The 16,586-nt window shown below is 47.9% G+C and overlaps 7 protein-coding genes across 7 annotated transcripts; 4 read left to right on the top strand and 3 right to left on the bottom strand.

The window, feature by feature from the left end:
* Positions 1 to 683: 683 nt before the first annotated feature.
* Positions 684 to 962, top strand: DEU56DRAFT_688800 (uncharacterized protein; the record flags this gene model as incomplete). The annotated part of the gene is made up of 1 exon (XM_041347076.1): positions 684 to 962. A coding segment is annotated over one exon (279 nt), but the record flags the coding sequence as incomplete, so codon positions are not given.
* A 615-nt stretch (positions 963 to 1,577) lies between these two features.
* DEU56DRAFT_918757 (uncharacterized protein) lies at positions 1,578 to 2,415 on the bottom strand (the record flags this gene model as incomplete). Its single annotated transcript, XM_041358165.1, has 3 exons — positions 1,578 to 1,724; positions 1,775 to 1,867; positions 1,924 to 2,415. 3 exons carry the CDS (start codon positions 2,413 to 2,415, stop codon positions 1,578 to 1,580), a joined length of 732 nt encoding a protein of 243 aa, XP_041202273.1.
* A 761-nt stretch (positions 2,416 to 3,176) lies between these two features.
* DEU56DRAFT_707238 (uncharacterized protein) lies at positions 3,177 to 3,446 on the top strand (the record flags this gene model as incomplete). The annotated part of the gene is made up of 1 exon (XM_041347437.1): positions 3,177 to 3,446. A coding segment is annotated over one exon (270 nt), but the record flags the coding sequence as incomplete, so codon positions are not given.
* Positions 3,447 to 4,112: 666 nt separating this feature from the next.
* Positions 4,113 to 4,700, bottom strand: DEU56DRAFT_689017 (uncharacterized protein; the record flags this gene model as incomplete). The annotated part of the gene is made up of 1 exon (XM_041347081.1): positions 4,113 to 4,700. A coding segment is annotated over one exon (588 nt), but the record flags the coding sequence as incomplete, so codon positions are not given.
* A 3,709-nt stretch (positions 4,701 to 8,409) lies between these two features.
* On the bottom strand, positions 8,410 to 9,108 carry DEU56DRAFT_691331 (uncharacterized protein; the record flags this gene model as incomplete). Its single annotated transcript, XM_041347137.1, has 1 exon — positions 8,410 to 9,108. A coding segment is annotated over one exon (699 nt), but the record flags the coding sequence as incomplete, so codon positions are not given.
* An 845-nt stretch (positions 9,109 to 9,953) lies between these two features.
* Positions 9,954 to 10,990, top strand: DEU56DRAFT_918753 (uncharacterized protein; the record flags this gene model as incomplete). Its single annotated transcript, XM_041358164.1, has 4 exons — positions 9,954 to 10,012; positions 10,063 to 10,342; positions 10,389 to 10,616; positions 10,664 to 10,990. The coding sequence occupies 4 exons, from the start codon at positions 9,954 to 9,956 to the stop codon at positions 10,988 to 10,990; spliced, it is 894 nt and encodes a 297-aa protein (XP_041202269.1).
* A 1,611-nt stretch (positions 10,991 to 12,601) lies between these two features.
* Positions 12,602 to 15,489, top strand: DEU56DRAFT_918752 (uncharacterized protein; the record flags this gene model as incomplete). The annotated part of the gene is made up of 8 exons (XM_041358163.1): positions 12,602 to 13,020; positions 13,073 to 13,092; positions 13,142 to 14,191; positions 14,250 to 14,625; positions 14,677 to 14,829; positions 14,864 to 15,081; positions 15,137 to 15,424; positions 15,473 to 15,489. 8 exons carry the CDS (start codon positions 12,602 to 12,604, stop codon positions 15,487 to 15,489), a joined length of 2,541 nt encoding a protein of 846 aa, XP_041202268.1.
* Between the last annotated feature and the right edge of the window lie 1,097 nt (positions 15,490 to 16,586).

Below are 16,586 nucleotides of genomic sequence, written 5' to 3'. Positions count from 1 at the left end.
ACATCCATGAAGTCGCCAGGACCCTTATCATCGTCTTCATCGTCACCAAATAAATCCGCGTCATGAGACGTTTGTACGTCTTCTTGCTGAAACTCAGGATGCTGCATGTCGACGTCAATGTTATTGGCGCTTATAGCGGGGGAATAATTCATCGTTAGTTTGCAAACATCATTCCTGGGTATTTTTAAGTTTCGTGCATGCATTTTTGTCTTGATTCTTCTAGACGTCTTGTTGTATGAATGAACAACAGTTCCAACAGGTCCAGGCCCATCTCCATTGCTTTCAATTATCTTTTGCTCTATTCACTCTTACAATTACCTCGCACAATTAACAATTACCCTTGACAACTAGGATTATCATTGCAATGCTTCGGTTTGGCTCCCCGCTATAATTTTTTTTGGCTCCCCGCTATTTTTTTCGTCAACTACATCCGAAACGATTATGGTTATTGTCTTTTGACTCAGCACGTGAAGTTATTAAAAGACGGATCGCTGCTATAGCCTGCTTCCATCGCCCGCTTTCATCGCCCGCATTCATCGCCCACCTCTTAGATTATTGCTTGATCGAATTATAATCATCAGATGGTAAACACTCGCACATTTATCCTTCCAACATCTGCTGTGAGTTATCGCTTACTACCTCACACCCTTTATTTACCTTCAAATCAGACCCCGGAGCTTCACCTGCGGTGCAGGCTATATTCAGCATCGTGGACCAGACCCCGTCAGGTCACTATGTTGACGCGTTGCTCTGGCCGCTCACGCGCTGCTCAGTGTTTTCCTGTTCCGGAAAGCCTTCTCGAGGAGGCTGCAGTGCAGCCTTATGTTCACAACTGTTTCGTGAATGTGTGGGAAGGGAGATACATCCATCGATTCTGCATCTTCTTCAAGCGACATCTTCGTCTCCGAGCCAACGTGCTTCTTAGTAAGGGTGGTCATAAGTTCCGAGGCGATGCAGTTGTTATGAGGGTTGGAGTCAACTATCCCTCTGTTGTGAACATGCGAGGCAGAGATAATGCGCTTGCTGATTTTTTAATTCACCAGTGAGTAAACTCAATGATCTATTGAGCCTACCATAACTATCTTTTCAGCTTTGCGCAAAGCATAAGTAGTCGTCCAAGAGCTAGGCTCCCACGCGATCTTACTCTTGTAAAACCCTTGAGGACTCGTGCCAATTGTCAGTCAGCTGCAAGGTGTAGAGTAGTAGTATAATTTGCATTGTTACATACCAAATTTCTCAGCTGGACTGCAGATATACAAACAAGATCCATTCTGATCTTGATTAAACATTTGAAAGCACCGGCTTGAACTGATACTGACGGGTTCTGGGTAGCTTCGCAGACAACTCAACTTGCATGATGTAGTTTCGCTCTTCCTGATGCGCGTAAAACTCACGGTTACTAATCTTTCTACACCTGTTATTTTTAAGCCAAGGATGCGCGAAACATCTCCGTTGCTTGGGCGTTTCTGGTATTCCATCCATCCTGTCTTGAACATGCTTGATTCTTGGAACACCAGCTTAATATAGAACGCATACAGCACGTAATAATGACGGAGACATATAATGCAGTCGGGGTATCACTTCCTGGCCTTGCTCTTGCCTACAGCCATTTCTCCCTCCTTTCGTCTCGCGCGTCCAGATGTGTATTTCAGGCGTGTCATGATCAAATCGTTGACTGGCCACAAGTTGGTATAATTGTCAAGGTCTGGGAAGTTGTCGAGCGCCTGAGATGATAAGTTTATTGACAATATCGAGACTCAGAGAAACTGTTCACCTTGCCATGCACGACTTCCAATAGCATGGGACTTTGGGCAGACGCACATTTTGTCGTGTCAAGGTGGTTGTCGATGAGACTATGCATAGACCTCTTAGGAATTCGTCAGTTAATTTGCAATACCAAGGGTACAATGACAATTTGCAAACCTTGAATTTTGCGTATGACTTTGGATTCCAATCTAAAGCTTCACGAAGTGTGTAACCCCCACGCCCCGGACGCCCAGGTTCACCGGCAGGTTTAGGAATCTTTGAGTCTTCTGATAAACTCACGCTCGAAGTTGAGGAGTCGCTATCTGAGAAAGAATCCAAAGAGCCTGAGGAATCTGAGGGTGAAGGCATTCGAGAATGGGGGTGCGTGGAATTGGAAGTGGCTTTCTTGGTGTATGGAGAGGAAGAGCGATCAGAATGCTTGCGCATCGGCTTCGCAAGCTTGAATTCAGGGGTGGGTGTAGACGACGAAGCCTTTGCAGTGGGAATGATACTAGCTTGAGGAACTAGGATTTCCTCGGCAATAAGTGTAGTCGGGCGACGATTGGCGTTGCCAAACAGCTCTAGCTGGTCCGTGAGCATTGGGGGAAGAGGTGGTGGAGCCCCAGGCTCCGAGTCATAGAAAGGTGGAACAACTGTAGTACTGCGCATGATAGAGAAAGAACCGAGTAGCTACCTGGAACTTAAGATGGTTCATGAGAGGTAAAGTATTCAACAGATTACCATATTGAGCGAAAACAATAAGGGGCACAATAAGGGGCTTCGAAAATGGTAACCAAGATTAGCGCTTGTAAAGAATAAGAATAAGAATAATAGGGCCGCATCAGCGTATCTCAAGAGAAGAATAAGAAGAATAGCACTACACAAATGGCGTCGACGATGAAGTTATCATGGAATCAAACAAATACGGAAACAAATACGGTAATGATACAAAAGTATTTGAAAACAAATGAGAAGTACAGATAAATACATTGTGAGCGGGCGACTACAGCGGATTATATCATAATGTCTTTCCTTGCATTGTTCAACAAGTCAGCGCAGCCACTGCGTTACAAGCTGCTCGCTCGTTTAACTGCCTATAATGGCTCTATCCATGCACTTGCGATTTCTAATGATGGACACCTGCTTGCATGCGGTGGTAAGAAAGCAGAAACTCGGTCATAGACAGGGCTAACAAACAAACAGGTACCGAGGGAATCAAAATCTGGGATATCAAATCTCGGAAAGAACTCACATCTTCGTCCAATCATCATGAATCAAGGGGAACAGTCAGTTGCGCAATCTGGGCCACGACTACGAAAACCGCGGCAGAAACCCTCTGTTATGGAACAGGCCTGGGTTATATCGTATGTTTACGACGCAGTCTCACAAATGTAAGTGCCTAGGTTTGCTGTTCGACTGTCCATTGACGCCAACAGGAAAAATTCCAGGAAATATGCGCCAGGAGACTGGGATCAGGATTTGAGATCACATGCTTGTCATGGCGTTCAACTTCCTCTGAAGGAAACCTACGAATTGTAGTCGGAACTAGAGACAAAATGGTTCAGGTTCTGACGCTCAACACAAGCTCGCAGCTCCAGCCCGTCTTCGCAGTGCGACTTGAAAATACGGTGCCCAAGTCGGTAGTGTTCGCAGACAACCGGAGCATCTATGTGTTCGGGCTCTATGATGGCACCTTTTTTTTTTTTTTTTTTTTTTTTTTATCGAATTACTGTCCATTTGGGGTATATACCCTATGTAGGACATTCTATCTAGGTGAGGGGACACCTGTGTCCCCTCCGCTTCTCTTTCTCTGCAAATGCCCCATTGTGAGTTTCCCCCAATGGTCCGCCGTTCCTGCCGGCCGTTTTAGACGCACGAGAATGCTAAGTAGGCGTTACCCGACTAATACGTTTCGTGGTATTGTATGCTTTTCATGTGGTTTGGATGAAACAAGTACGTGATGCGTACGGGGAAAGAATGATTGGAGAGCGTTGAATGAGTAGTGGGATCTGGAACTTGAGGGCGGACTCTTGCGCTGTGCCGCCGTCGACTTGTCTATTCCGGTTCTCTCTATAATTTCCGACTTGTCTCCTATCTTGAGTGTCTTTCTGCCGTGATAAATAGTATATTATTTGCGGATTGTATTTTGATTGAGTTGATTTAGTGTATAATGCTGCAAGGATTTGTCATTGCGTGTTTTTCTTGGGAGGGGGGGATACATCACCGAATATGGCTTTGAGGCGACCGGTATTGTTGACGAAACGAAAGAGGTGCGTGCTAGCGTGGCTGTTGGATAGGAGGTATGGGAGTGAAGATGCTTTCCGTCGAAGTGCGTTTCGTAGGACTTGTCGCTCATGTTCGTAATGGGGGCATGCGAGGACATAGTGTTCTACTGTTTCTGGTACATTAGCGCAATGCGGGCAATCTGGGTTTGCGTGTTTGCCGATCTTGTGGAGGTGTGCGTTGAGTGAGATATGACGGGTGCGTAGCCATAGCAGTAAGGAGGCGTGACGCTTGGGTAAACCTTTGACCAATTTGATGAACGATCCTGAGAGAAGGTTGGGGTCGATTGCTGCCGCTCTTTGATATCTGGGCGACTTGGCCCATATTCTTGCCCATCGTGCGGCTGACTCCGTTCTTTGCGCTTGTTTCAGTGCCGAAATACTACATGGGAGAGAGTTCTTTCGAAGGAATGGAGGGAGTTTATTGCGGTTGCTGGTGTCTCTCTTGTCTTTTGCTGCCCTCTTGGCTTCCTTGTCTGCTTCTTCGTTCCCTGGCACCCCGTCATGGCCTGATATCCAATGTAGCGTTACTTTGAAGTCCGGGTCTCTGTTCGTTCGTTTCGCTCTGGATATTAGTCTACGAAAATGGTCAATCAGGTAATGGCCTGGCTTAGTCGAGAAAAGTTCACCTGATCTTAGCGCCGCTTGGTTGTCGATGAAAATCGCTATAGGGTATGTCACGTCTCTCTCCGTTGCTAGTAGTTGGGCTGCTAAGGTGAGTCCGACTAATTCCGCCTCGTATACTGTATGTTCTTCCTTAGATCCTAAGTGGTACCTCAGGACCCGGTTGCGCGGGCGTCCTTGTCTTATTAATACGGCTGATGCGCCTATCTGCTCCTCGATTCCCGAGCCGTCTGCGTATATATTGATCTCGCTCATGTTTGCGTCATGTTCAGTTATTGCTTCCTCTCGTGTTGCCGCAATCGAAATGGAGTATGGTGGGACGGTATTGGGGGCTCGGCGCATGTGGACTATGGTCTCGACCGAGTCTATGTCCAGTTCCGTTGCGTGGATGAGATGGTGGAGCGAAGATTGGTGTCGCTTTACTAAACGCTTGGCTGCTTTGCGGGTTGGGAGATATAGAGGGTGAGTGGGCGGGTGAGCTGCGAGGCGTATGGCTGCTTGATAACATAGGTTTTGCAGGCGATGTTGAAGGGGCATGAGTTTGGCGTGAGCTTCGAGGGTGTCTAAGGCCGTCGTCCGCATTGCCCCTGTGATATTGATTGCCGCGGTACGTTGAATTCGACTTAATCGTTTTGCGATGCCTATGGAGCCGCGTCTGGGGTTATCGGAGCTTCCAGAGTAGATTGGGCGGAACCACAGGTCTATAGCGTAGAGCATTTTGGGTAGAGCGACCGCTAAATATAATTGGCGCATGAGTGATAGTGATATTCCTGACGAGGAGTTAGAGAGTCGACGTAGCTGCATTACGTAAGCTGTTCCCTTAGCTATGGCGAAGGCTATGTGCTCCTTCCATCTGAGCGCCTGGTCTAGAATCACGCCTAAGAATCTGTGCGTTGGTGAGGGATTGATCGTTATTCCTCTTGTTATCAACGGTGGACGTTCTTTGATGTTATTCATTGAAAAATCTACTAATGCAAACTTTGAGGCCTCGAATTTAGAGTTGTGAGTACTTGCCCAAGCGTATCCCCCTTCCGGTCTTTCTAACATGTTCTTTAGTACGTGGTGGGTCTCTTGAAACGTTCTCCCGATTGCTAGAAAGGCTGTGTCGTCCACAAACGCCAGAGTGCGTTCAGTCTTCTCTCGATTAGATGCTACATCAACTAAGTCAGAGTTATATATCACATATAAAATCATAGATAAGGGGTCTCCTTGACCTATCCCGTTCATTATGGGAATCCATTCGGATAAATAGCCGTCAAACTTCAATTTGGTGCGTCTTCCTATCAATAGGCGTTCGGTGAAGGTTACTAATGATTCTGGTAGTTTCCGCGCGCGCATGTTGTGTAGTAATCGATCGGTTACCGCGTTTGGGAAAGCCCCTTCGATGTCGAGGAAAAGCGCTGAAACTACTTTACCCTGTCTCCACGCGTCTTTCACAGTTGCTTCCAGTAGGTGCAATGAGTCTGTTGTAGACCGCCCCGGTCTACCTCCGAAATGGGTGCTTGGGAGGAGGTTGTGGTGCTCTAGTAGGTAGGTTAGTTCGTCTGCCACTACCGCTGTTAATAGCTTGCAGGTAGTGTTGAGCAACGCTATCGGGCGGAAGGCTTTCGTTACCGTGTAGTCCGGTTTACCCGGCTTGCGTAATACTACCGTTATAAATTCTCTCCAAGGGTCATAGTAGGTCTTCAGCGTGAATACCGCTCTAAATATCTGTAGTAAGTGAGGGGTTAGTAACTTGGCGCATCGGATGAAAACCACGTTGCATATGCCATCTGGCCCTGGTGCCTTGAATGGACTGAGTTTCGATATGCTTCGTTTGATCTGGTCTTCGGTGATTGGGGCTGGCGTAGGGACGGCTGTTGGATATACGAAGTCAGCGGGTACAGAGGAATGAAGTGGGGGCAGGGGAAAGAAGGCCTGAGCTAGCGCTATACTTTTCTCTTCGTTTGTGTCCGCTGTTCCATTGCGTTGTTTGAGCGTTGGGATGCGTGATAATCCTCCATCGCTTGCTGCTGATGTTATGTATTTGTTTGCGATCCAGATGTCGTTGCCTGACATGTCGTTTAACCATTCGGTCCAATGGTGCTTTTTCGCTTGCTTGATCGCCTCCGAATATTGGTTCCTCTTGATTCGATGTTCTTCATGGCTGGCGTGGTGTGGGATTCCTCTCGTTCTATAGGATAGGTTAGCTAATTTCGCTACTTCGCGGCGCATTAGAGTGAGTTCTCTCGACCACCATCTCTTGGAATGAGGGTTTGGGCGTGAGCGAGGGACTTTCTCGATGATGACCCTCTGGATGGTGTTTGTGAGGTCTCTTGCGGCCCTTTGAAATTCGTCGTTAGTAACCAGCGGCTGAACCGGGGGGAGCTTAGCTAATTCCGTCTCGAGGAGTTTATTAAACGCTTCCCAGTCGACTTCCTTAAAATTTGAGACCGGTTCTACGTCCGCTCGCGGGATTTCGAGTTCGAGTATGCTGATTATTGGTACGTGGTCAGTTGCTGGACCGCGTAACGCGGGGTTGGTGTTACATGTTATAAAATAAGGTTCAGTATGTTCAGTGCAAAAGACATTGTCCGGTCTTGTCCAATTCTTGGTGGCGGTTGATTGCAACGTTGGTATCCCTTTTGGCAGCATCATTATCATTCCATAGTCGGAAATGAGGTCTAATAATGGTTGTGCGGCGTTGAGGTATTGCGCCGTGAAGAGGTGGGTGTTTCTATCTTCGTCCCATAATGGGTGGTGCCTATTAAAGTCTCCTAGCCAGAGTACGTGGTCGTCATCCGTTGGTCGTAAGCGTGCCATGTTAGTTTCGAAGAATGTCGCGAGTCGGTCTTGTGTCGTTGTGGTGTTACAATCGTTGTATATGTTAATTATGGTACATCGGCCAAAGTTGCCGCGAATTTGGATTATGACCACGTCTGGCGATGGGAAAGGGATTTGTTGCCAGGCGTTAGTGTTGATAGATTTGTTTACTAGTGTGACAGCTCTTGATCTTGAGTCTGGGGATGAATATCTGGTTGATGGGTATACTGCGTGGAAATAGGGTGAAGAGATTGTGTTTTTCGTAGCGTTGATATGCGGTTCCTGTAATGTGAGTAGATCCCAGTTTTGAGCTATTGGGCCGTTTAGTAAAGAGTGTTGCGCTATTGCTGAGGTGTTCATATTTTGTTGCCATATACTTATCCTTGTCGCGGGTTCGTTATCTTCGTTAGACATTATAGACGGATGGTGTTCGTGTGATTCTGCTTTGACGAGGTAGGAGGGGAGTAGACGTAGGGGTGTGGAAGATGCTGTCATCGGATTGAGAGTTGAGGGCCGGTATGTGTTGTTTTTCTCCTGGGGTAGTCGGAGAGGTGTCTGATGGGGTTGGTGATCTTCTTGGGTGTTTGATGGGGATGGCGTTGGGTCCTGATGGCGTATAGGCTCGCTGGAATTGTCTTACGATTGTGTTTGGGCGTCTGGGGTCTAGTGTGGATTGATATGGTCTTGCGTTCGTGTGCCGGTCTTGATATGGATGTTCTTGGGGAGGATTGTTGTTGTAGTTGGAACGTTGTTTTGGGGGGAGTAACACCTGGGTCCATTCTTCGTCAGTAGGGAAATAGGGCATAGAGTTTTCTGGTAGCTTGGCGTCGATCCCTGCGCATCTATTCTCAAACTCCGGACATTTCCTATCCCAGCTGGCATGATCGTTTGATTTGCAGCTTACGCAATAAAACGTCTTGTATGCGTTGCAGTCTGCTGTGCGATGGTTCTTGCCGCAAGTACCACATGCGTCTTTTGTTGCGTTGCACTCCTTGGCCACGTGTCCCCAATGCTGGCATCTCACGCATCTAACTGGCTCTCTTTTGTCCTTCCTCGGGTGTAGTTTCTCTTTGCCTATGTATATACCGTCTCGTAGGTTGATGTTGGCTATCTTGGGGTTGACGTAGTGGAAGACTGCGTGCGCGACTCGTTGGTTTGGGTCGCGTCTGTCTTTGGGTTTGATCCATCTTATGTACTCGATTGAGTTTGGCGGCATATCGTTTTCCGTTTCGACTTCGTTAATCCATTCGCGATTGTCTATTGGCGATGAGACTGGGAGGAAAGGGACGATGATGGGGAATGTGCGGTTCTTTATCTGCGCTTGGAGGCCTAGTGCTTCGATTATGGTCTGGCGGTTTGCTGGAGCCCGTGCCCATTGGGCTGCCGACGAGGTTGTGAGCTCGATTACTACTCCTCCATTGCGTAGTCTTTGTGAAGCTTTGATCTCTATCTCTGGGTCGTCGTCTTTTCGTACGGTTTGGAGTGCTTGGCTGACTTTGTTTGCGATGATGATTGGAGTGTCTTCGGGTGGGAAAAGGGTGTGTCCTGGTGCCGGGTCGAAGAGTACTTGTCTTTCTCTTGTGGCTGCACGTATAAGGGCTGCGGAGACAGGTGCTGTTTGGGAAGTGGATTGTTTGACCACAGAGCTGTATGATCTGACGGGTTCCGATGATTGGGGATGTTCTGCTGGAGTCGAACTCGAGGTCTTAGTGGCAAATGTGTTCAGATGAGTTTGTACTGAATCGAGGGAAGGAGTGAGTAGATTGACGATGTTCTTGATCTCCTCCACGCTGCTGAGTACTCCGTCCGCTGTGTCTTCTGCTCTTGCGATTGTTGCTACTACGTTGGCGTTCTCCAGTTCTGTGTTGAGGTCTTTCTTGCTGAGGGTGTTTTCTAGTCTATTGATGGAGTCCGAGATAAGGTCGATTACTGCTGTCGCTATTTTGTTGGTTTTCTTTTCGTGATCTGTTTTTAATAGCAGGATGGCCACTGCTCGTATGATGTCGATACACATGACCGAAAGGGAAGGGGTTTGAATAGTGAAGTCTAATAGAGCTGTGATCAGTGAATCCATCGTTATTTCTGTCGCGGGAGTGATAAGGAAACGCTTCTCTAGTTCGGATCTGGCTGTGTTTTCGTTTGTTACTTGGGACGAAAGTACTGGGTCAGACAATAAGTCTGGAATAGATCTTCCTGAAGGTCTGTAAGTCGCGTTGTTGCCGCGTTTAGGCCTGGACTTCTTTGTTCCATTTGCGTCGTCTTGTGACATTTCGTTTGGAGGCATTATTAAAGTAGAGTTTACTAGAGTATTCTAAGTATGAGCGAGGCAAGAAGGTGTGCTTAAGGCGTTGCCGCCGTTGAGCACCAAAAATTTGGTGTTGTGTTTCTGGGGTCCTAGTTGGGGTGCCACCTGGTACGGGTCCAAGAAGCGATTATGATGGCAACTTGTCAGTCCTTCCACTGCATACTTTCATTGCCTGATGCTGAGAGCTGAACAGCATGAAACTGAAGGATGAAGATGGCGACATAGTGCAAGAAATTAGCTGCAAATCAGTGATGTGAGGAACTACCGCTCTCGACCTGGGCGCGTTACTGACATATTATATAGTGGTCATGCTGCGGTGTACTCAAAGCGGGGCGTTTTCGTTGTAGATAATGCAACAGACGGCTTTACATTATATCGCCTTGAAGGTGATGGTGAGCCTCTTCGAACGTTTGCAACTGGTTTGCCAAGTGTATCGGTCCCGAAGCAAGTGGCATTTGGGGAAGAAGGCAAGGTAGTTGTGGGAGGAAGTGACCATGGGCTAGTATACATATTTGATCGGAAGACAGGGGAGACACTTGAAACCCTCCACCACGCGGACACTGGCCTTGTGCAAACAATATCCGTAAGTATTAAAACTAGTCAGAAAGAATGTCACTGAACTGGTTTAGGCACGCGATCTCAATGGCCGCTGCACAATTGCCAGCACTTCGCCCGTGCTAGGGCGCGGGAAAACTACAATCAAGATATGGGTGTACGACTACGCCGTGCCGAAGGTATCCAAGGCGCCCTCAGGGGATTACTGGTCCCTGTCGCACATACTGGTGATGTTGACACGACTACTGGCACTGCTATCTATGAGCGTCTTCCTGCTGATAAATTATAGAGACAGCTTTTTGGTAAGTGGGCCAGTTGGTCAGCAGGGATCTAACTAACGCACCTTCAGGATAGCACACTGAACCATGTACATGGGTACATGACTTCGGCAACAATGATTAATGTGGCCGATGACTTTTCACAGCGTGTCCAAGCTGCCATGATATTTGACGAGTATGTAGATATCCAGAAGGACAAGGAAGGGCCGACCGAAGGATACGTCAAAAATGACATCGTGATGCTTCGGGAATTAGCGGCAAAGATCCTGGAGCTAGCTCAAGAAGCGGACAGAGAGATCGACAAAGATGACCATAGGGGCAAGCGCGATACTGATTACCCGCAAGCAGCGAAAGGAGATGAAGAGGCGAAGGACCTATCTCCCGTCCAGTACATGTAGCAGCACATTGAACATAGACATAAGTTTTGCATTATGCCCTCCACCGCATTGGTAGATGGACTGAGTCAATTACCCCTCCACTGTATGTACGGTGGAGGGGATGACAGATCTTAACGGCTGGAGGGGATGACAGATCTTAACGGCTGGATCGTTTAACGGTTGGTCAATGGGGTTGGATTTTAACAAACGACTTGGTTACCTGACGTAGAAGACGGGGCCAACGTGATCCAAGGGGTCGCAATAAGCGAGAACGAGTTAGCCATTGCCCACTCCACTGTATGTATGGTGGAGGGGATGACGTGTGTTGACGGCTGGACATGTTGGTTGATTAATGGTTGGATCTGTCAACAAATGGGCTTACCTGACTAACGGGCCAGCGTGATCTAAAGGATCGCAGTAAGTGAAGGCGGATGACCCGGAGTTGATGGCTTGATCATTCTGCGAAAAAGGATGGAGTTGGCGAGGTGGTGGGTGGTAATGGGATAGGAGACACAACAGTACATACCGTCGTGCTCCGAAGATAGGAACGATGAACGATGAACTCAATGAGCACGACAGTACATACTGTCGTGCTTCGAGGATGGGGACGATGAAGTAGCTTGAGAGAGTCGACAGTACAAAGTTCAAACTGAGTCAATGTTATGTAACAATTCCCTAATATGGGTGTTTGTGATTGTTGGGCGCTTTTGTCGCCAAAGTTCTAAGTCCTATGGAACTTAGTCTATTACTCTAGGAGGTTCGACGGTTTGTACTGTCGAGCCTCCCATTCTCCTTGTCGACAACGACCCTTCCTCACCTTCTTCCAGGGCATGACTGTATGTACGGTCGTGCCCGGTGTTCTCTACTTTCATTGCCACCGCCAACGTCCTATTATTAATAATAACTCTAAGTCAACATCCATCGCTTCCTGGTTCGATGTCCGTGGCAGCCCTTCGCGATATTGATCATGGGTTTGACACCCCTATCGCAGAAACAACTTGGGCAGAAGCTGCAGATCTATGAAGTGAGTCGTCATGACATTATTCTCCTCTTATTGATCATAGGTTTAACATCTTTTCGCTGGTCTTCCATGGGTTTGACATCCTTCCTCCTCGTGCTGCCCGGCGTTCTCTGCCTCCATCACCATCGTCAACGTACCATCCATCACTCCCTAATATTAGCTGGTTGGAGACCAACTCCACTTCTCTTCAAGTTCTTTACCACGTCTCAAGCCACATAGTCAAAATTCTGTTGTTAATTTTAATTTTTAATTTTCTCCACTCATCCCAAGTCACAGTCCTGGCATTGTTCTGTTTTCCTCCGCTTGTCTCAATCCACACAGACCACCGTCTCAATCCACACTCCGCTTGTCTCAATCCACAGACCACACCCCCTAGTATTGCTGCCACTGCCACTGCCACTGATATGGTAATTGTTTGTTGAAACTCCGCTACGTCTATATTAGATGCACCCAACTTCTCGCATTTCGTTACCTTCTTCCATCTAACATAATGGTTTGTACTGTTGCGGTAGTCTTGACTGCGATATTCTCAACGTCTCTGATCTCTAACGTAACAGTTTGTACTGTTGCGGTAGTAGTCTTGACTGTACTTTTTGCGTCTCCTCGCCTCCATGAATAACAATCTCCATGTCATCGTCCGTGATGGGCAGGTTTATACCTCTCTCACCGCACACTCCCTTCCCGACGTCATACCTCACGAGCCTCTTTGGGATCCTCGCGAAGACTACGATAGTTCTCCCGACGATAGTAATACGCCACTCACTACTCGCTGGGCGTACGGAGCTCGTCCGTGGTTTCCCCTTGTACCTTTGAACCCTAGCTTCGATGGGCCGATCTTTGGATGCCTCAACCACTCCAGGTTTTCCCTCCTCACAGAGGTAGATACATCGGGAAGGCACATTCTCCACCGCGATATTTGGGCAAAATGGGTCGACTTAGAGCAGAAACTGCTCTGGTGCCAGGAACGTTTGGGTGCTGGGCTATTGATTCCATGGGGGACTAAACTTCCACGCCCTCCAACTACCTATGGGTACCAATGGTGGCATACAGACGTTAACCTTGCCAAAAAAGATTGCAATAAGGTCGCGCGATGCATTTCTATGTAAGTCAACCAGTTTATTCATCGTTCGTGATGCCTGACGGATTTCCAGTAATTGCTGCCACCTGCTCGTGGTACATCATGACTCGTCGATACCAAGGTGCCAATCAGTGGACGGCTATCTTAACGAGCGACCCCCAACATCCCATACCCGCTGAATGGGTTCTTGAGTTGTTGCGCTCATTCGTTGGAGATCTGACGACAAACGTGCCACGTACGGGAGCCTTGATCTCTTCCATTCACTGTCCTTGGCAAGTTCAATTGCCCATGTTTGAGAAATTCTCGCTTCCAATTTGGGTCCGCGTTTCTGGGGATACTTCTGCCGCCGTCGATTTTACCTTGCGTCATTATATCCCATCTCCGGCAGCTATCACCCGTGCGACCGAGGCAGTGCAATGCAAGCAGACGCCTGACACTTGGGGTCAACCGGACGATAGTGCGTGGGGTCAGCCGGATGATAGTGCGTGGGGTCGACCAGAGGACAACACTCAGAGTGTCCTTAACTGGGACGATAGCGTCCTTGGATGGGGTCAGAACAGTGGGGCACAGCCCGTGTCTGATGTTCCCGAGGCACATGCGGACTCTCTGTTCCCAGTCTCCCAACCCCACTCTAGACAGAAGCAAGGAGAAGACTTCAAGGCATTCTTTGCGCGGCGCCGTCAGGAGAACCAGAGGAAAGAGGAGATGGAAACACCAGCTCAACGGCAGTCGCGTCAGAGTCGTGAGCGGGCAGCCATGAACCACAGCATCCCCGGCAAATCCAGCACAGTTGTGGTGTTTGAATGGCAACCTAATGACGACTTTGGCGGTTTTCGTCAACGCATCCGTCTCACAAAGGCTGAGATACCAATGACTTGGATGTCATATAGCAAATCTACCAGGGTATATGACTCGTTCCGTAACGAGTGGGATTTGTGCGATGCATTGGATCTTACCAGCATCCCCGATGGCGATTGGGAGGAAGATGATTTCCCGCCTGCGCCTGCTCCTTCTGAACCCACCCCTGCTCCCCCTGCCCCTCCACCACCCTTGTCCAGTTTCTTGAAAGACATCGAAGCCTACTTCGGTCATTATGAGGTTGCACCCTCAACGCAATACACTCGTAGTGTTGAGCTGATTTGTCTCGATTTTGCATTTTCATCTCGGATTTCACCTTGCAGCATCCACCACTACACCCCGAGGCAGATCGACTACATTCGATGATTGGGCTCGCAAGACACAGTGGACTCACTTATGCAGACTCGTCGGCGACAACCCCACGGATATCACGTCAATTCCAGATGCACAGAAGGATGTCATCACATGTTTTATAGGTTACCTCGTCACCCTCCCTCAAACTCAGTTGTCAGACATCCCGCCCGATCTCTGGGATCTAGGACCTGACTCGTCCCTGTCAGTCTCGAACGCACACATTCGAGTTTCCTTTGTGCAACAACCCAATCAGCGGCTCTACATCATCGAGTCACTGTCGTCAAATCTGGTGCCCTGGAAACTGGCGGTTCCCGACGCTATTACGGCTGTGATGTGCCTCCAGGCGTGACTGGGGCTCGGATATCACCAAGATCGCGTGTAACCTCATGGAAAAAGGAATCGCTATAAAGACGTTGCAGCCAATCTCAGTTCCACCTCACGCTCGACGCCCACTTATGGAACTCCACACATACTCGCTCGGACACGTCTTCCCCCCCTGAGGATCAGCAGGCTCGCCCGTTTTAGGCCAGTTTTTGCTGACTACATCGTGTACGAGCAGCACCGTCACGAGTTCCTGAACCAGCCTCGCTGCAAGAGCGGCACTTCTTCATGGTGGCCTCATATGGCGGCTGGCTTCACATAGTCTTGGGTTTGATGTTCTCCCCTCCGTTCTCGATGGCATTTCACGGGAAGCGGTACCGTTTGGCCTCATGCTGGACATTAATGGCCAGACTTATTTCGATGATGAGCTGTCAGAAGAGGAGATAGATTTCATGTGTGGGACGTATTATCTGCATACCAGTGAGTTTCTCTCATTTACATCGACGACAGAGGCGCTTATGTTTGAATAATCTAGACGACGGGAATGTTGAAATTGTCTCCTGGTGGCCCAGGCCCCAGGCCTGGGCTGCCTCAGGACTAAACGTGGGGTTCTGGTCCAGTCGATGTGAATCCTGGTTCCAGTTATGCCTGGGCAACATTCGACAGGGCGTTTCACGAGAGCGACTTAAATTCACTAATGATGCTAACGGTCCAATGACTGGCTCGCAGTGGAAAGGCTCACTCAAATTCAATGCGGGCACCAGCAAAATGATGAAAAACGTCAACGCAGCATCTTGCAGTTTTCTTGCCACCAAAGCAAGCGGTAAGAATAAATTGGTTGTTACTTGTGCGTCTCTAATCTCCTGCTCAGCTTTTACAGAGAATTAGCACTAGCCTGTATACAAGTTGAAATGATTTTGTAAGTACATTCATTCACCTCGAGAAATCACTGGTATCTGACTATGTCATGCAGGATTGATTGTCTATTTCACTCTACTACATAGATTCACGTACATCTACTATACCATTTGAATAAGAGTGCGTTAACGCGCTTGTATATATAAGTCATCGTCTAGTCCCCTAATCGTTAACGCGTGTTTCTAACCGAAAGGCATCAAGCGGCTTGTGTCTATAACTTATCGTCTAGTCCCCTAATATTTAGCATCTCAAACTCAAGTGGGCGATGACGTTGTAAGTGGGCGATGATTCAGCCGTGAGTGGGTGATCGTCGGGCGATCGGTTTTATCTAGAGATAAAACTTGATGATTTATTTTCACATTTTATTGTCAGGGGGTATTTTGAATTTTAACGCCCGTCTAAATGACGGTCTAAACTTCATACATGAGCAGATGTTCAGTCACGTGCTAAAATTGAAGTTTTTTCGAGTCTTAAATGTGAAGTTTCATTTCGAAGTTTATGCCAGCATTAAAGATATATTTATATTTCTTGTTGTCATTGACATTCAGACAGTAAGAAAATGTTCGCTGATACTTTATATTTCTCTTGTCATGCAAGACCTCTTTAACATTTGAAATTTTACATCCGCTAAGACGACAACCTAAATATTAAGTATTATCTTGACATTTCGCACGACATTCAAACCAGTCTTAAATATTCGGATCCCCGATGTGTGATGATAGATGTGATGGTCCGTTGTTGCGTCCATACGTACATCACAAAAATTGCTCAACTGAGATATTACCCGATTTAGACCATTGTGCGCCACAGCGCTTGTTGGGTCATGTCGGCGACATCCCGACCTGATGTAGACATATCACAATGACGTGCGTCTGTGATGTGTTTGTATCTACATGATAGATGCAATACATTAATATTGTCGACAAGATCTACGCACACTCAGTTTCCTCCAAGTCCTTTGTTTGGTCCGCTTTGTCACTTCCGCGCAAAATGTTGGGGTTGTTTTATGTAAGGCTCCAACAGGTTGAACTCGACCAGCTCCCCAACCAGGCCTCTCTTCTCCACTT

Source organism: Suillus clintonianus (genome assembly GCF_016758775.1).
Source record: "Suillus clintonianus strain FC179 chromosome Unknown DEU56scaffold_143, whole genome shotgun sequence".
NCBI lineage: Eukaryota > Fungi > Basidiomycota > Agaricomycetes > Boletales > Suillaceae > Suillus > Suillus clintonianus.
This window is presented reverse-complemented; position numbering and strand designations above follow the sequence as displayed.